At 37.1% G+C, this 24,444-nt stretch overlaps 3 protein-coding genes across 5 annotated transcripts; 1 reads left to right on the top strand and 2 right to left on the bottom strand.

Annotated features, from left to right (window-relative positions):
- Positions 1–3,417: 3,417 nt before the first annotated feature.
- LOC122399605 (peroxisome biogenesis factor 1) lies at positions 3,418–13,419 on the bottom strand. The gene is made up of 15 exons (XM_043400399.1): positions 13,228–13,419; positions 12,199–12,414; positions 11,988–12,102; positions 10,942–11,881; positions 10,591–10,805; positions 10,372–10,528; positions 10,142–10,304; positions 9,381–9,540; positions 7,571–7,887; positions 7,190–7,254; positions 7,060–7,119; positions 6,807–6,993; positions 6,096–6,269; positions 3,554–3,666; positions 3,418–3,490 (listed from the first exon to the last, which is right to left on the bottom strand). The coding sequence occupies exons 1-15, from the start codon at positions 13,318–13,320 to the stop codon at positions 3,418–3,420; spliced, it is 3,048 nt and encodes a 1,015-aa protein (XP_043256334.1). The 5' UTR covers positions 13,321–13,419.
- Positions 13,420–13,615: 196 nt separating this feature from the next.
- Positions 13,616–17,309, top strand: LOC122399567 (G2/mitotic-specific cyclin-B3). Its single transcript, XM_043400334.1, has 8 exons — positions 13,616–13,719; positions 13,957–14,181; positions 15,049–15,309; positions 15,383–15,721; positions 15,807–16,256; positions 16,332–16,487; positions 16,567–16,847; positions 16,942–17,309. The coding sequence occupies exons 3-8, from the start codon at positions 15,082–15,084 to the stop codon at positions 16,991–16,993; spliced, it is 1,506 nt and encodes a 501-aa protein (XP_043256269.1). The 5' UTR covers positions 13,616–13,719; positions 13,957–14,181; positions 15,049–15,081; the 3' UTR covers positions 16,994–17,309.
- A 2,104-nt stretch (positions 17,310–19,413) lies between these two features.
- LOC122399554 (run domain Beclin-1-interacting and cysteine-rich domain-containing protein) lies at positions 19,414–24,320 on the bottom strand. 3 transcript variants are annotated; one of them, XM_043400316.1, is made up of 9 exons: positions 23,755–24,320; positions 23,288–23,439; positions 22,410–22,593; positions 22,226–22,334; positions 20,755–22,042; positions 20,491–20,673; positions 20,229–20,411; positions 19,753–19,906; positions 19,414–19,680 (listed from the first exon to the last, which is right to left on the bottom strand). In XM_043400316.1, exons 1-9 carry the CDS (start codon positions 23,932–23,934, stop codon positions 19,480–19,482), a joined length of 2,634 nt encoding a protein of 877 aa, XP_043256251.1. In that variant the 5' UTR covers positions 23,935–24,320; the 3' UTR covers positions 19,414–19,479. The 3 variants fall into 3 exon arrangements, with proteins under 3 accessions (XP_043256251.1, XP_043256250.1, XP_043256252.1); XM_043400315.1 differs by having other exon boundaries at positions 20,755–22,334; XM_043400317.1 differs by having other exon boundaries at positions 20,755–22,334; positions 23,990–24,320.
- Between the last annotated feature and the right edge of the window lie 124 nt (positions 24,321–24,444).

The following is a 24,444-nucleotide window of genomic DNA, read 5'->3' as shown; positions in this document are numbered from 1 at the left end:
ATTTCGACAGAAAAACGCGGAATGTTCGAAAACGAAAAGAGGAAAGACACGTTTCTATACTTGCTAAAAATCGCCTATAAAGAAGAGTTTCATAGATTGAGAAAATTATTTCGTATTTAACGTTCGTTCCATGTGGTTCGACTTTCGACAGAAAAACGCGGAATGTTCGAAAACGAAAAGAAGAAACTCACGCTTCTATACTTGCTAAAAATCGTCTATAGAGAAGAGTTTCATAGATTGAGAAAATTCTTTCGTATTTAAGGTTCGTTCCATGTGGTTCAACTTTCGACAGAAAAACGCGGAATGTTCGAAAACGAAAAGAGGAAAGACACATTTCTATATTTGCTAAAAATCGCCTATAAAGAAGAGTTTCATAGATTGAGAAAATTCTTTCGTATTTAAGGTTCGTTCCATGTGGTTCAACTTTCGACAGAAAAACGCGGAATGTTCGAAAACGAAAAGAGGAAAGACACGTTTCTATATTTGCTAAAAATCGCCTATAAAGAAGAGTTTCGTATTTAACGTTTGATCCATGTGATTCAACTTTCGAGACGATCGACTGAGTATTTAATCCACAACTTTGAAGTTTCTTATGATTTAAATAATAAAGTCAGTATTTTCTGAGAATATAGTAACGCTTCGTTTGGATCGTGGTAAGGAAGTGTTTTATTAAAATTCATTGCAAAATGGGGTTCGAGGGGCAATTTAATATTGTCAAACGGGAATAATTGGAACGCAGGAAATCCTTTTCTTCCAGGCGGCCTACGCCACAATGGTGGACTCGTACTTTGACCAGTGAGATGCATTTCCGCGATTCGGTAATCGCCTTACCGCGGCACCGACCGCCGTTACTGCCCTATCTTGCACCAACCGTGAGATAGGGAGAAACAGGACCGGGAAAAGTAGAGAAAGAGGGAGCCCGATCGAAATATACAACCGTCTCGAAAGTAGATTCGTTAACAATACGCAGGATACCTTGTGAAAGAAAAATCGAAACGATTCTGTGTGTCTCGGAGAAATTAAACCCACTTGGACGCCAGACGATTAATTGATGCTAGAATCTTACCAAACAGCGCAACTTTTCGTTAAAAAATGAGCATTTCTTCAGAAAAGGCGAAACACATGATGTGTATAATATAACGAGAAAAGGGGGTGATTCTGTGTGAAAAGATAAGTTGAAAATGTGTTTAGATTGTATGGTACAATGCTTCGTTTTCGAGGTAATTAAATTAGAATATTTGTCGAGCACAAGTGGAACTGAGTACGATATGTCTGACGCGTCTGACCATTACTCGACTAACTCTACTTAAATCTTTCTTTCCACGCTTTCTTTCTTTTTCACCCTTTCGACAGTCTAATGGAGCTCATTATGGTCTATCTCGCGTGAAGCAACTTTGAACTCCTAAACACAAATACGATACTTGACTCGAACAAGCGAATAACAAATATGGCGGCTATGAAAACTGAAAACTCTCTGTTACTCTTGGATAACCCTACATTGTTAAGTCCACCATTACAAAAAGCGTTGTGAAAACGTGTTGTTGACCCAGTGACCAATCTCACGAAGTCTGAATTTAATACAAGAGCTACCATTGTCACGAATGATCTTGGTGGAGTTCGAACGAACCGACTCGCGTTACGTGGTAGGAACAAAACGTGGACAATCAATCGGGAAGAAAGGCAGAGACGAAAATGAAAATGCGAGCAGCCGTAACAGCCGTGGGTCTGCTTAGCATAAAAATGGCCAATTATCCGGCTAACAAGCCAGCCAGAGCGACGAAAACCCCGGGAGAAACGCGGGGGCTGGCTGGTTCTAACTCCGTTAGCGCCTCGCCTCCTGAAGAAGATTAGTTAGCGTAAATGCCGTCGGTTGTAGCATTTTTATTCCTGATTACCGTTTCTCGTCCTGCTAATCTCGTTACCTTGACATTCGAAAACTTCGCTGCTACGTCTCACCGACTCCCGTTCCGTCACTTTTCTTCGATGCAACGAAGGTGGAGGAACCTACGAGCTGAAGGGAACCAAGGAGGCATCCTCGCGTTCCGAAGGACACGCAACAATGCCGCCATGATTTCCACGGTACTGAATGCCATCCTAATTCTTCTGGGTAATAATCGCGAGCGCAAGTTTGTTTGCTTTACACGGTGCCCCTGGTTTCCTGCATTACGGTTACGACTCCCCTTTCGTCCAAGCATTTTTATTCGTGCGTTTCTTTAACAAATTAACGTGGCTACCAAAGGAGAAAGAAATGTTAAAGTCACTTTGGCTTGGAGTTAACTGTGTTTAGCTCTCTTTTATGTTTCACGTCGCGTTGTTCTTGAAATCTCGTTTCAAGATGGCGTCCTTCTGCTTGGATATGCAAGCTTGGGAATCTTTCGTTATTATTGACTCTTTGCACTCGTGTTTATATTTGAGAAGGCTGTCAATCTTTTATTTGATATACACACACACACATTTAAGCAGAAATTAAAAGTTTTAAAACGTATAATGTCGCCTGTACAAGTGCAAAGGGTTAAAGTTGGTTAAATTCAATTAAGTGTACAAATGACGTGTAGTTTCGAGTTGCTTTTACAAAAAAGGTAGCTAAAGCATCTTTGCAAGATGAGAATAGTAATTCTCTGTGTAATTACCAATAGCTACTATCAGCTGAGCGTTTATTGAAACATCCTCGTGGCGTTTTGGACGCCCAGAGAAAATGGGGTACGAGAGGAACGAGGATGTAATTTCTTTGGAGTCTACTTATCCGACCCTCAAAACTATAAACCAGAAACACATGTCGACGGTGAGGGGTCGGGGGGTGGGTGGGTGGTTAACCGAGCTGAGGCAGCCGAAAGCTAGAGGCGGATGTCGCGCCGGGGCAAAGTTAAATTAAATCACGGGCGAAGGCAGCTAATATTGTAGTTTATCTGGCGGGACATTAGCGCGGTGAAATATGCGCCTCCTTCGCCCGAACTTAAAATCAAGATCCACCGAAGTTCAGAGCTCGCTCTTCTCCTACCATCCCCCCACCTCCCACCCACCCCCCTACCTCGACGAGTCTCCTAGCGTGGGCGCGAGCTCGCGTCCTTCCTGCTAAGTCGCGCATGAAAATACTAATTATTATACCGATTATTAATACGAAAAGTTCCGTGCCCGTGCTGTTAAGCTACGCCTGGCGCGGAACGACGCCGCGGAGGCTGAGTTTCTTGAGAGACGCAGGCATCCGGATTACGCTTATACTCGGCTAAACGAGGAAAAGTGGGGCCCCTCGAGTTTCGCCGCGTCTAGGATACGCAACTATCGCGCACACGCCTAATAAAACGAGCATGGGAATAACACACCCCGTTCTTCTTTCGTGCCGCCATTTTGAACGATACAAAAATTATTTCGTTAGAAAAGGTGAGTACTTTTATTACCATTCGAATCTCGAGTTCAAATTCATGCTAACGTGGCTTTTTGATTTTTCATTATGTCTTCCGTGAAATTGTCGTTCCCCGCAAACCTGGCGTAACTGCAACAAAAACAACATCGATGATGAACGTAGACTCTATTGACCATCTCGATAGACACTCACATTCTTTTGTACTTTTCCTTCTCGACGGTGGACAACGAAGGCTGTGTGGATTGGACAGAGTCGACGAGATGCCTCTGGGAGACGACGATGTCCTCAGCTTCGATTTTTCCGTCCTACGATCCGATCGAAAGAGCAATTAATTGCAGGTTTAAAGCGAAACATCGCGTGTGTGTGGGTCTGCATATAGACGTTATCGCTTATAACCGAGGAGACGTGTTTCTCGCCCCGCTAATTAGACGCACAGTTTGGATATTCGTGTTCTTCCGGTAGGTAAGTGCCGACGTAACTTCGTTTTCTCCGTAGGAAGTTAATTAATAGCCCCCTCCCCCTACCTCCCACGCGACGCTGTCACCATGAGCGCGTCGGGCCGATTATGGAGCATCAAAACGCAGATAATTTATTTTACCGCAAATATATTAAATTCGTTGAGTTCCACCCTTTCATTGATATGAACAATTGGCTATACCAAATGCAATTTTCTGATATGACTTTTAAAAATTTAATATTATAGGTAAATGAAACTTTAATGGAGCTGTGCAGAGGATCAAGAAGAGAAATCTTTTCTGCACTCAGGATTCTAAGAGAGTCTTCATTGATATGAACAATTAGCAATATTAAATTGAATTTTCTGATATGACTTCTAAAAATTTAAGAAGAGAAACCCTTAACCCTTTGCACTCCTATGTCGAGTGTGATTCAACATCAATTTTTATCTCAGGAGGTCCTTCAAGTCCAAACCAAACAGATATCATACACTCGAAAATTACAAAATACAACAACAGTGTAAATAAAACACTCACTTTAACAGGTACATTTCAAATAAAACACTTAAAAGCATTGGGAGCCGCTGGTAACAAAATTCGAATATAATTTTGAGTGCAAAGGGTTAAAACAAAGAAAATTTCTGCGAAGGATTAAGAAGAGAAACCCTTTCTGCACCCAGGATTCTAAGAGACTCTTCATTGATATGAACAACTAGCCATAACCAAATGCAATTGTCTGATATGACTTTTAAAAATTAAAGAAGAGAAACCCTTAAAACAAGGAAAATTTCTGCAAAGGATTAAAAGAAGAGAAACCCTATCTGCACCCAGGATTCTAAGAGACTCTTCATTGATATGAACAACTAGCCATAACCAAATGCAATTGTCTGATATGACTTTTAAAAATTAAAGAATAGAAACCCTTGACACAATGAAAATTTCTGCAAAGGATTAAGAAGAGGAACAAGAAGAGATTACAATTTTCTGATATGACTATTAACAATTTAAGAATAGAAACCCTTAAAACAAAGAAAACCACTGCCCCCAGGACTCTAAGGTTCCAACGAAGATTTATGCAAAGTTTCGTAAAAATCGAGGGCCTACGAGGCAATGGGGGTGCTCTAGTTGGTCGCCATTACCCGTTTCAGCGTGGCCATGGAATAAAGAAGAGTGTTTTTCGAAATGTCACGAGACATCTTGGTATCAGGTCGAGACTAGGGATGGTAGGGGAGTCTGCCTTTCGATTTTGCAGGACCGCTGCAGGCCCTAAACCGTGTATCATTATAACGCATAAGATAATAACCCCCTCGACGTTCAGCGAGGCGTAGGCCAGGATGAAGTGGAGCGAGATGGGGGATGGCTGGTGCTCTCGGCAGCATGCGCTAATAAACCTGGTCTACGTTTCCTCAGTTATATCGCGCCACCTACCCACCTACCTAGCTCGGCACTCTATATACATAGACGGGGGGGGGTATACACCTAACGATATTATCATCATTACGCACTATCTTACTTCGGAAGCTCCCTACAAATGATTCCTCGGCCGGAGTCGCGCTAAAATGCTTTTCATTATTGCACGGGAGAGAGAAAGAGGGGTCGCAACAAAACGAAACGATCGTTAAGGCGTGATTCCACTGAGGCAACATGTAGCATGGCGGCAATGACGCATGCGACGAAACACAATTTTATTAAGGCAACATTTAGACAACATGTCGCATGAAATCGACGTTATGTAGACACTTGACATGTGTATTTGCTACACATTCATTTCTTTCCTTCCCGAAATAAAGAAATGCGGGATTATTCGATATTGTCGAATCGACAAGATTGAACATGTCGAGCAATGTCGTCAGTTAATGACAAGTAGCATGCTACAAGTCGCATAGTGTTGCCTCAGTGGAATCATACCTTTAGGAACAGGGGTAGCCGCTCTCCAGCCACGTTCAGCGTTCGTTTTTCTAATTTTCCGGAGCAACTATACAAATACATCAACCGCCATTTCGATCTATTCTGACACGACGAGCTGATCTTGAAAGATGAACACCCTGTAGAATTTCACCTCTGTGAGGACATAATTACGTCCATTCTTTTCCGCAGCATAAACTAGTTTGAAACTCGTGTTGCAAAGGGAAGATTTTTATCGTTAAATTTGTGGATGTTTTGGAAAGTGGTGACTAAAATGGCTGACCTTCTTGCTATATCGAACAGTGTGATTTCTTAATGGGAGGAGGTTGATAGGTTGCTTTTTATTTGGACAAAAATTGTTTTTGTTCACTCACGGGAGCAATGGCGACTGCGTCTTCGTAAGCTGACAATCTGGCCTGGGTGATCACAGAGTTCAAGTCTGCACCGGTGAATCCACGAGTAGAATCCGCCAATTCCTTTAAATCTAACTCGATTACGTCCACGTTTTGTGTTTTGCAGAGCGCTGCTAAAATCTCCTTTCTGTCCGTCTGAGCAATTCGAAAAATTACACGCTGTTTCAAAACTTCTGGACCTTTGAACCATTTCTTTGGTTCTCAATAATGGCTATTTCTTTATTTCTGTTCTCAGTTAAGAGGGATGTTTTAAATGAAGCCTAGAGATTTTGATTTCAGCAATTTTCAAGTAGAAAAGCAGATGAATGATCAGACGCGCCAGGTAAATTACAATGTCCAAATTCAGTTAACTCGAAAACAAATCGATCATTTGCACTGTTATTTAAAACAAAACTCTGCATTACATCTATTTCTCATCCTATATCTCTCCATATATATGTGCATAATGAAAACGTTGGATAAATAAGAGCAAATAAAAATCTAAAATTTGCATGTTAATATCTCCTCCAAAGATTACAATGACTCGTATTTGCTAAAAATCGAAGCCAATTCATTCCATGTTCCAATTGCAAATTACCAAAACAGTTTAAGTCGTATTCGATGAAACAAAAGCAACGATATGAGTATATAAATCGTGTTAAAATGATGAAATAGTATATCTGAGAACTGTACCACGTCTGGAAGTGGACAATACAACGCCTTGTCGAGTCTTCCAGGCCTCAGAAGAGCTGGATCCAACAAGTCAGGCCTCGAAGACGCTGCAACGACTGCTACACCTTCTCTGTCCTCCACGCCATCCATTTGCGTTAACAGTTGGTTCACTACTCTATCGGTCACTCCAGTGCTATCGTGGCCTCGTCTGAAATCGATCGCAAAAAGATCTATAATCATCGAACCATGTCGTTGCTTGCAGAGATTGGCTCACCTCGGGGCGAGGCTGTCGAATTCGTCGAAAAACAGAACGCACGGTTTAGCGCGAAGGGCTCTAAAAATTGCAGAAAAATATTAGTTTTTAAATGAATGTATGCATAAAGCTCGGTGTTTTTAACGTGTACCTTTCGAACACGTTCCTGACGGACTCCTCGCTGACACCGATATATTTCGATAGCAACTCAGGACCCTAAAACGCCATAGTCATTGATATCGTGTATCATGCATTTAGATTATCTTTTGTAGTTTTCATTTTGCTTCGAGTTAAAATTCTATATAAAATAATATTTAACACTAGATTTACGAGCATTGATCGCACGTATATTTATTGATACCTTTCATGTTGATACAATACGATTTTTCTTTTAATTGGAATATGTATTCATGCCATTGTATCGATCAAATTCAACGTAAGTTGTTAAAAAATAATATTTACGCGTTCTACAATTTTAAATATGACGGTTTCCGTAAATCTAGTGTTAAGAAATGGTGTTTTTAAGGGATACCTTCACGCTAATTAAATTAACACCGCATTCGTTGGCAATTGCTTTGGCCAGCATCGTTTTCCCCGTGCCAGGCATGCCATATAACAAAACGCCATTTTGTAGCTTGATGGGAGCGTTCTTAAATATCTCTGGATACTTCAAAGGCCACTGTAGAATCTCTATGAGAGAGTTTTTCACCTCCTCCAGGCCCCCGATATCCGACCAAAGGTGAGCCCCGCCTTTGTACAATTGTATGCCTTGCAAAGACATCGGCGTACAATTCTTCAGGCCAATCGACACGTCCTCTTCCGTGATAGCGACGGGCGGCCTCGACGTGCCTTTTATTCCCGTGAAATCAACAATGATACGATTGTCAACGCTCGCTTATTGCCAAGATTAAATTTCAATCGACTACTGTGTAACCTCGATTCGTACAAAGAGAAATTCACAACGTGTTACAAACTATCCCCATGCGATTATCTCCATGGCTCAAGAACGTTAAAAGGCGGTGGAAAAAAGGGGTATATCAAGTTTGAGCATTTTCTCATCAAAACAGAAATGTAACCTCGATTTGTACAAAAAAAAATTCACAACGTGTTACAAACTATTCCTATGCGATTATCTCGGTGGCTCAAGAACGTTAAAAGGGGGTGGAAAAAAGGGATGTATCAAGTTTGAGCTTTTTCTCATCAAAACAAAAAAATTACTTTTCGATATAAGGCCACCATATCTAAATACGAACAAAATGTAATATTTTAAGATAGGATCACTGAGAAATTAATATTAATGAAATATACTACCTTTTGACAGTATAAGGGGTGTGTCAAGTTTGACCATTTTCTCATCAAAACAAAAAAATTACTTTTCGATATAATTCCACGATATTTAAATACGAACAAAATGTAATATTTTTAAACGATAGGATTACTGAGAAATGCCATAAATGAAATATACAACCTTTTGGCTCTATAAGGGGTGCACCAAGTTTGAGCATTTTCTCATGAAAACAAAAATTGACTTTTCGATATAATTCCACGACATCTAAATACGAGCAAAATGTAATATTTTTAAACGATAGGATCATTGAGAAACGCCATTAATGAGATATACAACCCCTTGACTACATATAATTTAATATGAGGCATTTTAAAACAGTTGTGAGTCGATTTGAATAATATAGAAAATGAATATGTGACTTCAGAATTGAGAGGAATTATATAGAGTATGGGAATAAGTTAGCTGAAGATTCTGAATATTTGAAAATGGTAATATGGTAATATATAATATATACAGCCCCGTAAATAGTGTATGAACCGGAAATGGGGGGCAGCTGACACTAAATAATATAGAAAATGAATATGTGACTTCAGAATCTAGAGGAATTACATAAAGGATGGGAATAAGGTAGCTGAAGATTCTGAATATTTGGAAATGGCAATATGGTAATATGTAATATATACAGAGTGTCCCATAAATAGTGTAAGAACCGAAAATGGGGGGTAGCTGACACTAAATAATATAGAAAATGAATATGTAACTTCAGAATTGAGAGGAATTATATAAAAGATGAAAATAAGATAGCAGAAGATTCTGAATATTTGGAAATGGTAATATGGTAATATATAATATATACAGCCCCGTAAATAGTGTAAAAACCGGAAATGGGGGGTAGTTGACACGATTCTGAACAACAATTTCCTTTGCAAAAATGTTGGATGGGGCTTCGTTTTTGGTAATAGTAATGGTAATGGTAATGGTAATCTTTGTAACAATACTCGACTAAAATGTTTAATAACAATAAATTGAAGGCGATTGCAAGAAATTTTGTTACCGTGACGCTTCCAGGCGGCGAACGCAGCTTTCTCCGCCATATCAATCAAATCCTGCACCATCCATCCCTCAGTCTTGTTTCCATAGTAATCCCAATTCACGTCTCCAGGCACGTACAACTTGTCCCCGAGCATTAATTGCAAAATATCGATTCTGTCCACCTGATTAGAGAGCACGGGTTACACCGATAAACAGAAATCGTACAATAACGCAGACGCGTTGCGATACCCTAATCAGTCTAATAGTTCGCTCGATGGTTTCCTAACAGTCTCAGCCAGTCTGAGTCCAAGTGGGGTGAGTCACCTGGCGTTAGAACACGAAATATTCTCTGCTACGTTTCGCGAGGAAAGACACTTGCTTCTAGGGACCAATTAACGCAACCAAAAACACTATTTTCAATTGGCAAAAAAAATGTAAAACACCGAGATTTCGATCAAGAAACTGTATAAATAATTTCTTAAATTTATTTCAAACTTGAGAATAATTTTTCAATGGCTGCAAAATAATTTCAAGCATCTCTACAAAGAGTGATTATTAACAGTGATATTTGTAGATATGTCTAAGTAGAGCCTTTTATTGGCTGCAAAATAACGTCAAATATTTCTACAAAGAGTGATTATTAACAGTGATATTTGTAGATATGTCTCAGAGCTTTTTATTGGGTCAGTTGCTTCGATAATTGCACGAACCTCGATACTTGCACAACAATTCAACCTCGTTTGCTCGCAACCATAGAGGCCCCCGCTATAATTCCTTAAATACCTTCTCAAGATTCCGGATCGATAAAAGTGTCTTGAAGAAATTAAATCCTCTGGCTGGCCTTAATTTCTGGCCAATCTTGTTAACGCCAGCACACGTCGCGACGACTGACACGTAATGAGTCCCCTGATACTGCTTCACCGTGTTAACCAGCAAATCCGTGATCCTGGCGACAGAGAACTCACACGGTTCCCAATCTTTTCACATAAAAACAATGCAAATACGAATAATACCTGGAAGCATTTATAGCGTCCGGAGTATTCTCTTCGTCGTTCGTCGACGCGTTCGTGATCGATTCTAGATCATCCAGAAACAATATAGAAGGCTCGTAGTAGGCACACTCGGTCAGCACTGTCGTCAGAATCTTTTGGAACATCTCAGCCTTTTTCCCTAATGGAAACTTTCGTAATTAAAATAGTACACCTAGTAGGTGTCGATGTTAATGCAATCACCTTTCAACGATTTACAATCGATCACGTGTGTATGCACGAAATACGGTGCATTTTGCAGAAACTGAACGAGTATCTTGCAGATGGTCGATTTCCCTGAACCAACATCCCCAGAAATTAAAATGTTCTCTCGATCGTATTCAAAGCCCAATTGAGTACGCAGGCCTAGACTTAGATCGAGAGAAAGTTGGCATTCCGACAAAATGTTTTTCAAGTGTCTGGAAAATGCAACCCATCGTTGTCACGTCAACAGTAGAAATGTTCATCTTATTTTTAATTAAATAAGGGGGATTAAAAATTTTTGGAAGATTATTTTGGGCCTGATAGAATGTTAAGACCATCTTCGATTACTACCTTATGGAAACCTTCCCCAGCCGAGGAACCTCCCGATCCAACCAATCAGGCATTCGCAGATGGCTCATCTCGTTCACCGATATCGAGTGTACCCGTAATCTCCTCAAAATGGCCTCGTCTACCGTGGCCATCGTGCAATTTTCCGGGGAAATTTTCACCACGCACCGACTGCCATCGTCCAGAACGAGAACAGCGCAAGAATTGATCAGCAGCCCCCGAGTCGTACACGTTTTGACATAACTCTCGAAGCTTTCTATGGACACCGGGTCCCTCCACGAAAACAGTTCGATGGCAGATGGAACAACTTCCTGAGAAGCTTCCAGCTGCCAGAGACTCATCTTTCCTCCTACTTTCAACCCCAAACTGATCCTCAGACTGTCCGACACGTAGACGCTTCTGTAAAGCGAGCTAACGTTGAAGTAGCTTCTGTCCAAATTGGAGGATCTTTCTAACAGATCCTCGAGGATGAACAGTCTGACGGTCAATTGAGAGGCTAACTTTGGCACAGAGGATTCATCCGTCACCAGAAAGCTAGTGTTGGTCGTGTCCACGTGTTGTTTAGCCTCTGGCACCTGCCTAGCGCCGCAGATCGCGAAATCATTTGCAAACTTTGGCGCCTGGCTCCTAGGCACGAACACGTGATACGGACAACGAGCGATCTCGTCAACTGCAGTGATCTTTGGCATTGGATGAACGCGATATATAGCTGGTTTCTTCCTTTTTCGAAAGCTCTGCAGCAGTTCGTAGTTCCTGGCTTTGTCTTCTTGCGCCTCAAGTGGCAGGAACTTTCTGAAAGCGTTTTGCAAATTTTCTACGATACTTGGGAACTGTTTGCTGTCTTTCGTCGAGATCTCTGTCTCTGTTCTCGCTACTGCCTCCCCCACGTGCACCTCTGTGAACTGCTCGAGCCTTCCGTACCCCAAACTTGGCTCCAACGATTCTGAGGGGAAAAGAAAGTCTGCTTAGAAAGAAGCAATAATTTTTAATCTATTTTCTATTAGTCTTGAACAGGCTGGTGCATTCCAAGACTCCATATTCTCACTTGCCTACGACAAATGTCACAGAGGAGTGCTTAGATACCCATGCAACGATCGGTTGCCCTATCGCCACCACGCGAATTTGATTGAGCAGGGTTGACTGCACCTTTTCCATTTGTACTTCCTGCAAAATGGTCCCCGTTTGAATTAGACAAGTTCAAAACAATTGAAAGAAACTTGAACTTTGCAAAGCAATTGTTACTCGAAAAATGAATCTTACTAGAATTTCCCTGTCGTCTGAAGTTCGGGGTACAACGTTGACTCGCGTTACGAGCGGTACATCTTTCACTGAAGACACGAATACTTCGTCCCCTTCGTTGATATTCAGACTTCTGGCGAACGTGGTGCCAAGGCATAATGTATCGGTGGGATTTATCCCTGCGTTGCAGGACGTGTAATACGTTTTATTTTTGTGCTCGATTACAATTACATTCTCCTGTAATTGAGAGAGATTACGGGGAAGTACAAAAAAAATAATTATACCGACCGAAGGTAAAGAAGATATTGAAAACACTGTCGGTAAGGTAGTAACGCTTTATCATGTGTGCCACTACCTGCATTATCGATTCAAGCTAAAATACGACCTCTGCACTCCTACCGTCCGAAATTAAAACTAAACATTTTCAAAGTAAACAAAAATTAAATCAACAATTGAGAAACAAATAAAAAATTGGGACTCCAACCACTTATGGGTCAATTCTAATTATAGAAACAGCCCTAGGCGACTGTTGAACGTAGAAAGGGACAGCGAATAGAAAAAAAGGTCATTCTCGATTGTCGAGTTTTATGGTCTTATCTAATTTTTACTTTGTTCGAATAATTATGGAAAAGGAAATTTTGTTATTTAGCAGCGCAAGACATAACCTATAAAAATAAATATGGGTTTGTTAAAGATAAGGTATCGTCCAATGGCATTGAGAGATTTTCTGCATTCTCTGATTTTGTCGATTTTTCTAGTTCGATTAAATATAATTTACAGTCACTGTTCTTAAACAATCGTTCCAAAATTATTAATATTTTCAATTCGTGTGAAACCAGCTTCCATCGAGTGGTCAATCTGTTATGCACATCATCTATGGTGAAATGTATACGTTAAAAAAGACATCTGGCGGGATATTATGATATCACTGGGTCTGCAATAAGTTGTAGACAGCTGATGCCCCCGATTTTCTATCTATGCATTGTAATGTAATACCTGTTTTACGATATACGTGCACCGAATTACGTGAAACATTACATTAGCACCAACCTTAGTTTCTAATTTGCGTATCCAGGTGTCCGGCAAATAAACAAAACAATTGTTCACTGTTACATACTTGACTACTAGACGTTCGCTCTGCATTCTCAATTGTTTACACGTTTTTACAAACAAATGAAACCGAAACTTGGATTGCAATACACGGCTACACACGCGTACGAAGAGAATTTAGAATAAAATATTCGCTACGTGATAAACTCTCGCAATATGTGAACAAATATGTTTAGTTAGGTTAACGAACACCGACGAATCAAAACACTTTCCGCGAAAATTTTTATTGTAATGCAGGCTGCTCGCCTAACTTTCCGTCTCAACTTTTAAGCTAGCCTTTCGGTTTTTAATGAATGACTAAATACAGATCAAAGGTTAATTGTTTATTCAAAATGTTAAGTGCTTGCCATACGCAATTACTTATAAACGTTATAATTATGAAATTGAACGAATCAAATTGCGAACAATTTTTTGTATCATGTGCGTTACATGGTAATTTCGAGAAACATAAACCTAATGTACAATTATATTACGTTTTATCTCATTTTGTAGATTAGTTGAGCAAGTTGATCGACTTGATAATTTTGGTCCAGAATTTGATACTGTGCATTTATAAATAATATTCTTAGGTTTAATGCACGCACAAAATAATTGTCATAAATCATATAAATTGTTATAAAAACGTTTTGAATAAACGGAGCGATGCTTGATTAAAAATTTCGTCGATAGGTGGCAGACGAAAATCTTTCCAAGCTTTTTATTGGCGTTCACAAATTGGAACGGGCCAATCAGAGGTGGCACTAATAGTAACTGTGATATTTTGAACCAGCGTCAACTTCAGTTGCTCTGGATGGCCCAAAAGGAAATTGTAGTAACGTACTAGTGGCATAAGAATTCCATAAATGAGAAATCTCAACGTACCAGAGCAAAAAGAATAGCTATCAACTACTGCAGGTAAGTCACAATAGCTCTCTGACGACGAAAAATACGGATTTTCATACTAATATTCGATACCACGATCAGAATAAATCAGTGAGCATTTTAGGTTGCTTCTGCAATTGACTTCATGATAGCAACGAAACAATTTCTGAATCCAAACTATTTTGTTATTTCCCCGTGTCCACAAATTTACTTTTAACGATTGTATCGATGGTTTCTAACGTTTGCGAAAAAACGTGTTTTCGTGTTTCTTTTAACGTGTCCTTGACTCAGGTTCCCGCGTTTTTTCCCTGCGACTGTGTATCGTGTCATGAATCGAGCCGACGAGTAGATTCATGCACAAAGAAAAAAGGTAAATTTGTTCGATTTATCACAGAAAGTGCTCTCGATTTTCTGGCGATTCGATCGACCGTTTAACGGCGCTTAATAAGATTCCCCTGACTGGGAAAAAATTACCAAACTTTATTGAAATATTAACCCCGAAGAATCGTCTTCGTCGTTGTTAAAGCGGCCACGTATACACGACATACGGGTGTAAAATTGTATATTCGTTACAAAAATAATACTACTAATATTTATAATCATTAATACTTTAAGAAAATTTTGATTAATTTCAGAGATTTATTTTGTTGGGCTTTAAAGATCATTTTACTGTTCATATGTTTTTAATTTACAGTGCAATATTAATCCCTCGAGTGTTACAATTCATTATTGAAATTCTATTTTCAGGTGATATGAATTTTTCATCAGTAGCATATATATACATGTTACAATAGGTCATCCCATAATTGATATTGTCTTTTGACTGATTATGGGTGCACATTTATTATCATTGATGTTTTCAGTGAAATTAAAAGTATCTTCACTTTTCTCCTTGTCTAGGGGAACACCAGAATTTTGTAATTTTAATCATTTATGAGTATGGCACCACCAAAAGTTCTAAATGCACAAAACAAACAACAGAGTAATACCAATGCGACTAAGAAGAAAGGAATAACAACAAGAAGCCAAAATTCAGTAATAAGTAATGTATTACTTAAACAGCCCATTCCTGGGAAGGATCCCCGTTTTAAAAGAAAGGCCGAGGCATCCCCGCCGAAGGAAAAAACAACAAAGAGATCTGCATTAGGGAATATTACTAATGTATGTGTTGCTTGAGCATTTCTCTTCTGTAAAATTGTTTTCATAATGATTTTAATGTCTTGTGTAACAACAGGCCATTGGGAAGACATTGGGGACACATTCACATGAACCAAAGAAAGGTATTAAAAAAGCAGTCGTCACTCAGGTAAAACCCTTCGTTCAGACAAGTTCTGTTAGAACGCTTGACAAACCTTCGTCGAAACTCGAGGTCGTACCTACAAAACCAAAGCCGACAACGCTGCGCGCGAAACCAGTAAAAAAAGATGACGAGAAAATCGAAATGCCTAGTAAAATTGTATGTATAAGACGTAGTTTAGACTTAGAAAAATCAGAGGATAGCTCTTTATATGTAAGCGCGTTAGAGGATGTGGTAGATGACGGTGAAAAGAAATCTCGGAGCGGCAATATTCAGGTGAGCAATTTTTAATGTTATGGCGTATTTTGTTACATCGATATCTTTGTATGTACTTCTTAAATATTTTAATGAACGTTTGCAGTCCGAGGAAACTGAAAAAACGGAGAGTAAAAATGAAACTAGCGAACCTTCGGTGTCTACGAAAGTTGAAGAGAAATCGATTGCTGCCCGTTTGAATGCCGCGCCTGAGAGAATATTGCCCGAGGGAGTTCAATGGGATTTCGATGTGGAGAATTGGTTGGATCCGTTTCAGATCTCTCACTATGCAATGGATATTTTCAATTATTTAAAGGATCGAGAACGTTTTTTTCTTGTTGGAAACTACATGGAGAAACAAGTATGCCTATCACAGTGGATGAGGGCCCTACTAATCGACTGGATGGTAGAGGTTCAAGAATCTTTTGAATTGAATCACGAAACTTTGTATCTAGCTGTGAAACTAGTTGACTTATACTTGACAAAAGTAACAGTTGGAAAAGAAACATTACAATTGTTAGGTGCTGCAAGCCTATTTATAGCAAGTAAATATGATGTTAGTATCAAAATTACCATTATTTCCTACATGTAACAGGACTCTCTTTGTTCAATATTATTACGATTTCTGTAGGAAAGAATACCTCCGATGATAGAAGATTTTTTGTATATATGTGATGGCGCTTACACGCAAAGAGAATTAATTAGGATGGAAATGAGTGTTTTAAAAGTAGTCGATTTCGATCTTGGTATACCTCTATCTTATAGGTTTCTTAGACGATACGCTAGGGTACGTTTCGCCGATAATTTCTTTTATGTTTTTTTTTTTATTATATTATATCGTATTATAATATATTATTTTTGAACAGTGCGCAAAAGTTTCGATGCCGACGTTAACTTTAGCCAGATATATTTTGGAGTATTCTTTGATGGATTATACGACGATAATGTTTAGTGATAGTAAAATTGCCGCCGCTGCGCTCCTTCTAGCATTGCAAATGAAAGATCTAGGGGGATGGACACCGACCTTAGAATATTATAGTGGTTACAAAGTCGATGACATAAGAGATATTATAAATGTTTTAAACCAAGGATTACATCGGAAGCACAAGGAAGCTCTGACTACCGTACGCAACAAATACAGCCATAAGTAAGTCTAAAAAACATATCATCTTATTTAAAATTATATTTATGTAGCGATAAGCAGTTTGCAGAGATTTCACAAATATTTTCGTATATTTTAGAATATTCTTCGAAGTAGCAAAGCTGCCATTAAAAGATACTTTAGATATATAAATAATTTAAGAACATAGGTATTAGAAAACATGGTTGACAATAATATATAGGATGCCTGATTATTGTTAAGTAACCTATAATGAAATTTATAATAATTAAGATGGTCGCCGAGCGTTAAAATGTAAACCACAATGATCTTAATTTCTTTAATAATGAAAAATTTTAATTATCGATTAGCCATAAAGCATATGAAATCAAATGACTGCAGCTCAGTTCGAACATTATACACAATTCAAAAGGACGATAAAATGCTGGAATTTTTTTTGCTTTTTTTTTCTAGTTATTTATACAATATTGATAATCACTATACTATTCTACGAACCCAGTATTTATAAGTTATTTTAATTTTTTTTTTTTTTTTTGTTGAAAAATTTATTTTGACGCCACGCTTTTATACTCCACAATAATTCTTATAAGACATTGGTGTATCCAAAACTTTTTTTTTTTTAATGCATGAAAAGATTGAGATTAATCTTTGCTCTCTTTTTTTTTATTGCTATATATATATATATACATATACAATACTATGGTAGAATCTTATTGCCATAGATTGAATTAGTACGTACATACATATATGAATGAATTAAAAATTATGCGGCATTTCTGTGTTTTAATTAATAAGCCGTGAGAAGAGTGTGGCGTATTGTTATGCATTGTTGTTGCACTTTATAGACTGATGATAATCTGTATGCCCCTAAGATATTTACATTAGGTGCCAGCGAGTACGATAACTTTTTTTTCTTATCACGCAGTATAAAATTACCGGATTAGAAAAAAAAAAAAAAAATCGTTTCCCTTCGTCGTACGAACGAGAAAACTTGAGAAATTAATTTACATCAACAAACTGCATGAAACTAATGGATTTAAACAATGAAAATCGGTAACACAAAACTTTCTATTCTATAAAAAATTTGATTCGTTGTCTCTAATCAATTCGTTATGTATATAATCTGATTACAATGGCACATCCATTTTTCAGACCCAACTCATGCCATAGTTACTATACAGTTGTGATTATTAATAAACATGACATAGGTTTTTTTTACCAAGAACCTGTAATTATAAATATATTCCAAACTTCGAACAATCGAATGCGTAAAAAATTTCTCACATAATATTTATGCAATTTATACGCTAACAAACAAGTTACGTTAGAACGTCTAGAACTTTTATAAAAAAAAATTAAATATATATATATCAGATTGAGCGGATAGTTGTACATACTGATAACAGTTGTCGATGTGTACATATTTCTAAAAATCAGTAGGACAAATTTAAAGCGATTTATTTATAATGGAAATCATACGAATAAGACTACAGTTTTAAGACTTATTGAAATTAGTTGGTGTATATAATGTCATAATATATTTTTTTTACTATCAGTGAATGTAGTATTACCTATTTTTTTGTAAGTCGTGTGTATGTGAACCATTGTAAACGAAATGTAATTTAATAAAATCAAAAAGTGATTTTAAATCCTCCGTATATGATATGTCTTTGTTCATTAATTGAAATTTAATGTTCCTAAATTAAAAAGATATTTCATAAGTAAAAAGACGTATTGCACCTATTAATGCACACAAATCAATGATTTTAAAACACGAAAGTATAAAGGTTTTCAGAACATTTTATTATAAACTTCGATTGCATTAACAATTTTTATAAATAAACAATACATACTTTTAATTATGATGAAAACCAGGTACTATAGTCACGACTATATTATAATGCATTTTTAGTGCAAAGGTAATACTTGGCTGGCCTGTTGTACTCAAATGTTATTGTCATTTTACATTCAACATTTATGGCATGCAATAATTTTATACATTCTAATCATTAATCTAAAAAAATGTATCGAATTAAAATTCATTATTAGTAAAACAAAAATTAAATTCAAAATACGCACGACATTCTAATTCATAGATGTAATTTATTCTTTTAAATATTTAAATAAATTATACTGTTAAATACACGATTTACAAGTATATAATTTATTTCTACCATCTTCTTTTCTATAGTAACAATGTACGTAATATTAAACGAACGATTACGTGTTACTTACAAAAGACATGATTAAGGAGTACTTTAGCAATAAACATATACATTTTTTTAAATATCACATTTGTTCAGTCTTTTCTACGTTTGAAATTCATACGGTTGCAATAAATTAATTTTTCATTTTCTGAGATTATTCCAAGCAATTGAATGTTTCAGACTTGAGGAATCAATAAATATATTAAATTTCCAAATTAAAAGAATATAATCTGTTCACTCATATAAATACAATATACAGATCTCTGATTAGTGTTTAAATATGCTACAAATTTTAGGCTGAATACAATAAATATTGTAGAAACAAATATATCTAAAGTTCTAAAAAATATAGATTTTTCGATATCAACGACTTACGTCACGTTTCCCATCCTTCAGAGCACGAATTCGATTTCTATGAACATGCATGTAATATGCGATAAATTCACCGTGTGTCAAAATGTTTCCTCTCTAGAAATTCGTCTATCGTGTATACGAATACAACGTCGGCAGTCTGCTTTGTTAAACTTTTGCTTGCACTCATTGTGAAAACATGCACCACACATTTCGCACCTACTAACTTTCGACAATTCCCATGGAAATATAACGTCTTTGGAATAACACAACTCGCATACAAATCCCCTAGCTTGACACAACTAAAATAAACAAAAATCTACTTTTATTAAACGTATAGACAGATATACGTAGACACGTCATTAGCATATTACCTCACAGCCTATAATATGCATGTTGCATACTTGAACTAATTCTTGCAATTTTACAGGTAGAATGCCATACTTAACGTGTATCAAATCTTGAATAGAATACACATGAGGATCGCTTATTATATAATTTGATTCCTTTTTCAACACTTCTTGGACGCTAGAAATGCAAAAATGGAGGTCCTTATTCGAAATCGCGGGAATCCCCCTTCTTCGTTGATTCGATTCAAATTGTGCACATTTTTTCCTAAATCTAAATCTATAGAGTCGAGCAATAGAAGATAGATCGATTTTCTCTAGAATAACTCTAAAAATTATCACGATTTTTTTATTGTCTTCGAGGGAACACTGATAACGATTATGTAGATCTACGAATGTGCAAAAATTGAAGATCATTCACGATGAAGGGGGATTAAATTGACTTTGAATAAGGTTCACTTAAAATACAGTTACGAACATTTAAAAAACATTTAAATTCATACCTTGATGCAAAACGGCACGTAAATAAAAAGTCTTTAAAGAAAAATAACTGTGTTCGTAATAATCTCGTTCTATCTAACTGTTTGATGCGCCTGTAAAGTAGCGGATTTAAATCATTCACTTGAAACAACGGGTCTAACATCATTTGATCTAACAATCTGTACGAAAAATTTGACACGGGATATCTAAACGAAAGAACAGCAAAGAATTAGAACGACCATATTGCACTCCATGTGCAATGCACGTTTATTGGAGTATTTATACCTGTTGAAATCCCATTTAGATAAAATCTTTCCTGGTATTAACGTCACTTGATTGGTGTGACAACCAGTGCAGAAATATCTGCCTAAATATTCGCAATAGCGAAATTTATTTGCATATTTTACAGCTACTTTCATTCCACATCCGGCACACCTATAATTCTGTTTAGCTATGAGAGTTCTCCGTCTAAATGTACAGATTTAATCACGTTTAATCAAGTACTCATCTATGTACCACTTGTGATATCGGTTAAATTTGTGAACTTACGCGGGTGGTGGATGTAATGTGAAAATAATTTGAGGTCTTGGCGGAGCCCATTCTATAGTTCCGCGCAGCGGAATTGGCTGTTCAGCTTCGTCTGGGTTAATTGGCCAGCTTTTTGGCATTGGTAACAAGCTCTGTGGTGCCTCCTTTTCGGAAACAAGCCACTGCAATTCGCTTGCCCTTGGTAATTGTTTTTCGCTAAACCTGCTGATAAGTGACAGAGCCACACCTTCCGCGGACATACTGCTCTCAGTCAACGTCAACTCTGTTCCATGCACAAGAGACGATTGAAACAAATCTGCATCAGAGTACAAATACGCCATAGATATAGATATCCCAGCATTCCTCAGCTTTAGCGCGTTTCGCTCATCCTCTACTTCCAGATCCTCCACATCATCCGTAGAAATATTCTCAGATGGTGTATCGGATGAAGTAGACAAAGGGCTAACACTTTGATCGGTAGTAGTTGTGTCCGTTTTCCCATCGCTCAATAAATCACGATTCCACGTTTTCCCTTTGCATCGCTCCTCTTGCCGCTGACGGCGTCTCAACCTTATTCTTTGCTTTAAATTATTTATTTCTTCGTCGCTCTCCTCGACTGCTTCTTCCACGAGGCACCACTGTTTGTTACACTTTACTTGTTCGATAGCAGCAATCATGGCTTCGGAGACGCTGAAGTGCGCGTTCTCTCTGTCCAATTCGGCATTTGTTCTCGAAAATTGTGCGGAGGCTAAAAAGCTCGTCAAGCTTTGACCCTTTATTGGACGCGGAAAATATCCGATCGCCATAGGCTGAACACTACTTCCTCCATCTTCCATAAAACTTTTTTTCGGCGTTCTAATATCTTTCTGACCCTCAATCTCTAAGCTCCACGAACCACTGAATTCAGGTGCTGATCCTGACAAAAAAGAAGATTTTTTTCTTGGTTTTTGAGATGCCTTGATTTTCGCAGAATCTGTCACAGATCTGTTTATATTACTTTCATTTGATATGAGAGATGGAATACTATATTTTCTTACAGTATCTCCTAACGAGCCTTCATTACTTAATGAATCACTGAATTTCTTATTAATTTGATTCTGTTTAGTTTTAACTTTGTGTTTTATTTTTCTTGAGGGAGTTCTTGGCCTTGTCAATGATGTGCTATCCACAGCTGCAGGCATAGGCTGTTTTACATCGGTGTAATCTACGTTAATTATTTTTGATAATTCAACCGGACAGATTTGAGAATCGCTACTTTTGTTTGAGCTAGTGTCTGCAACTGTCAATGAAGAAGCAGGTGAATTTGTTCCTGGAATTTTACAATTTTTAGTCAATGTAGAAAGGCTATTCCAAGTCTTTAAAGGTATATCGTTAACTTCTTTAAAATTTATTTTATCATGATTTTCTTCGGATTTAATATCATTATGTTGAACGGTTGTATTATCTGATGATATTCTTAACGATTCTAATTGACATTTCTCAACATGCATACTTCTATCTCTAGCCATGTTGAAATTTGTGGTAGGAAAATTAATCGGATACGACGAAGATCGCTGATGCCGTCTGGGACTTATTTTAGGAGAAACCCAACAGGGTAAAAACTAAAAGCGAAAATACCTGGATGAAAGATTTAAACGAAACTACAGATTAAATGTAACTTCATCTAAATAACTTACCAAAGATGGATCAATTTCTGTAAGCAGTACAGGCTGATTTCGTTCGACTGCTCTTAAACATAATAATGTGGCTTCGGCTAAATTTTCTTGGCACAAAAATGCCCATTGTTCAAAACAAGAAAGTAAGTGTTCCTTATCAGACAAAAGCCAGGAAAGCTTATGTGACAAAGAATGACTCTCCAAGCTACATTATAATGTTATGTACATTTAAATACATAATAATTTCAACTAAAATTAATATTTTTAACTATTTAGCCAATCTGGCCAACCATTGAAAAATAATTTTTTTTTTAAATTTCTTTTATATAATTCGATGTAATAATTTTGTGAATGGAAAGATTTGTTGTTAAAAGTGAAAATCAGCTACTAAATTCCAATTCAAATTAATAATCCCAAACATATGTAATAGTTATTATGTTGGGAATCCCAAGAATATCCGGAATTCTCGAAAAATCAGTAGCTCCCGATATTTTCAGGTTTTTTTGTTATTTCCAATAATTTGAAGAATCTTAGAATTGGTAAATATTCCTAAATAGACATTTAATGGTAAATTGGCCAACGTGTCCCGAAGTAAATTTTGTACATCGTAATTTTTACCACTAATTTTGGATTTTCAATTTTTAATATGTTTATATCGAAAATGTTAATTTATCTAGTTTTTTGAATTGCAAAACATGGAGGAAACACGACACTTCCGGTATTCCGAACATCCGCAAGAATTCCGGATGATTTCCGGGAATCCCGAATATTTTCAAGACCCCATACACCCTTAAAAATCACAACATTCCAGAAATGTTGAAAGGAATCATTAAAAAAATTTTGGCTGTATCAAAGTTTTCCAAAAACTTAAATGTTAAATAATAAATTGATTTGTATACCTTTTATACAGCCATAACATGTCTTTTTGCGATGTTATTCTTGCTGGTAAATTTGACAGATAATCTTCAACTTCTGATAAAACGGGGGATACTGCTAAAGAGGGTTGTAGCCAGTTTAATCCTTGAATGAAGATCCAACAATCTGGTTCTCCCTTTTAAAAAATATTAATATTTGTTTACTACTATCAATATTCTATTAAAATGTTCATTACATCATTAAATTAGTTAATAACTTCACGTATAAAAACGTAAATAACAAATTCAATAAGAACAGAAACAAAACATTACCAACAATGTAATGAAACATTTATAATGTGATAGAATGTCTTATATTGTAAAATTTACATTCGTATATAATACAAAGCTATGTACAAACAATATCAATTATCGTTATCGATGTAAATGAATTTATTTTACGATATGCAATTTGCGCAATTAAAGATATACGAATAATAATTATGTCTTACATTTCGATTAAATATTCGACAGCCATGTTTGAATATCCGTTCCATTACATTGTGAAGGCGATTTAAACCACCGTAAACATTCCATACGTTCAAAACACCATCGACTAATAAACACTCTACAGTAGTTCGAAGACATTGTAAAAGTTGCCATTGCTCTTTAATGCGGGCGTCTTCGCACATATTGAAGAACGAAAAACATTCACTTTCTATGTGAATTTGTGCTTTGATAATGTACCTTTTGTGCCCCCCAATAAAATTTCTTTCGGAATTATTTGCCGTCAACAAAGAATATTAACTTATGCTGCTGTGGATATCCATCGAATCTTCTATTACTTCATTTTAATGTTACATTATGACGAACAGCTTTAACTATATATATTCGTACGTTGTCATTTAATGCACGTGGAATAACGTAACTCCATTTCCCTACATAACGTTACTAACAAATCATATATAATTTGCGAAACGCTCAAAACAATGTAATGCATGAAAGTTGAGTAACACAAGTGACACTGATTGATGTTAGGTTAGAAATTAATGTATACGCCCAAAGTACGTAAACCCCCGTAAAGTCTAAATTGTCAGACACACATAAGTTGCAGTGGCGGCATCGCACGGTGAATCCCAAAAAGTATCGAATTCGGAATAAAATCGATAAAAAGTTTCAAACGAAATTATTCTGCGATAGTA

Source organism: Colletes gigas, unplaced genomic scaffold (genome assembly GCF_013123115.1).
Source record: "Colletes gigas isolate AHSC1104 unplaced genomic scaffold, ASM1312311v1 Colletes_gigas_Sc00014, whole genome shotgun sequence".
Classification (NCBI taxonomy): domain Eukaryota; kingdom Metazoa; phylum Arthropoda; class Insecta; order Hymenoptera; family Colletidae; genus Colletes; species Colletes gigas.
The sequence above is the reverse complement of the archived record's forward strand: the minus strand, read 5'-3'. Positions and strand labels throughout refer to the sequence as shown.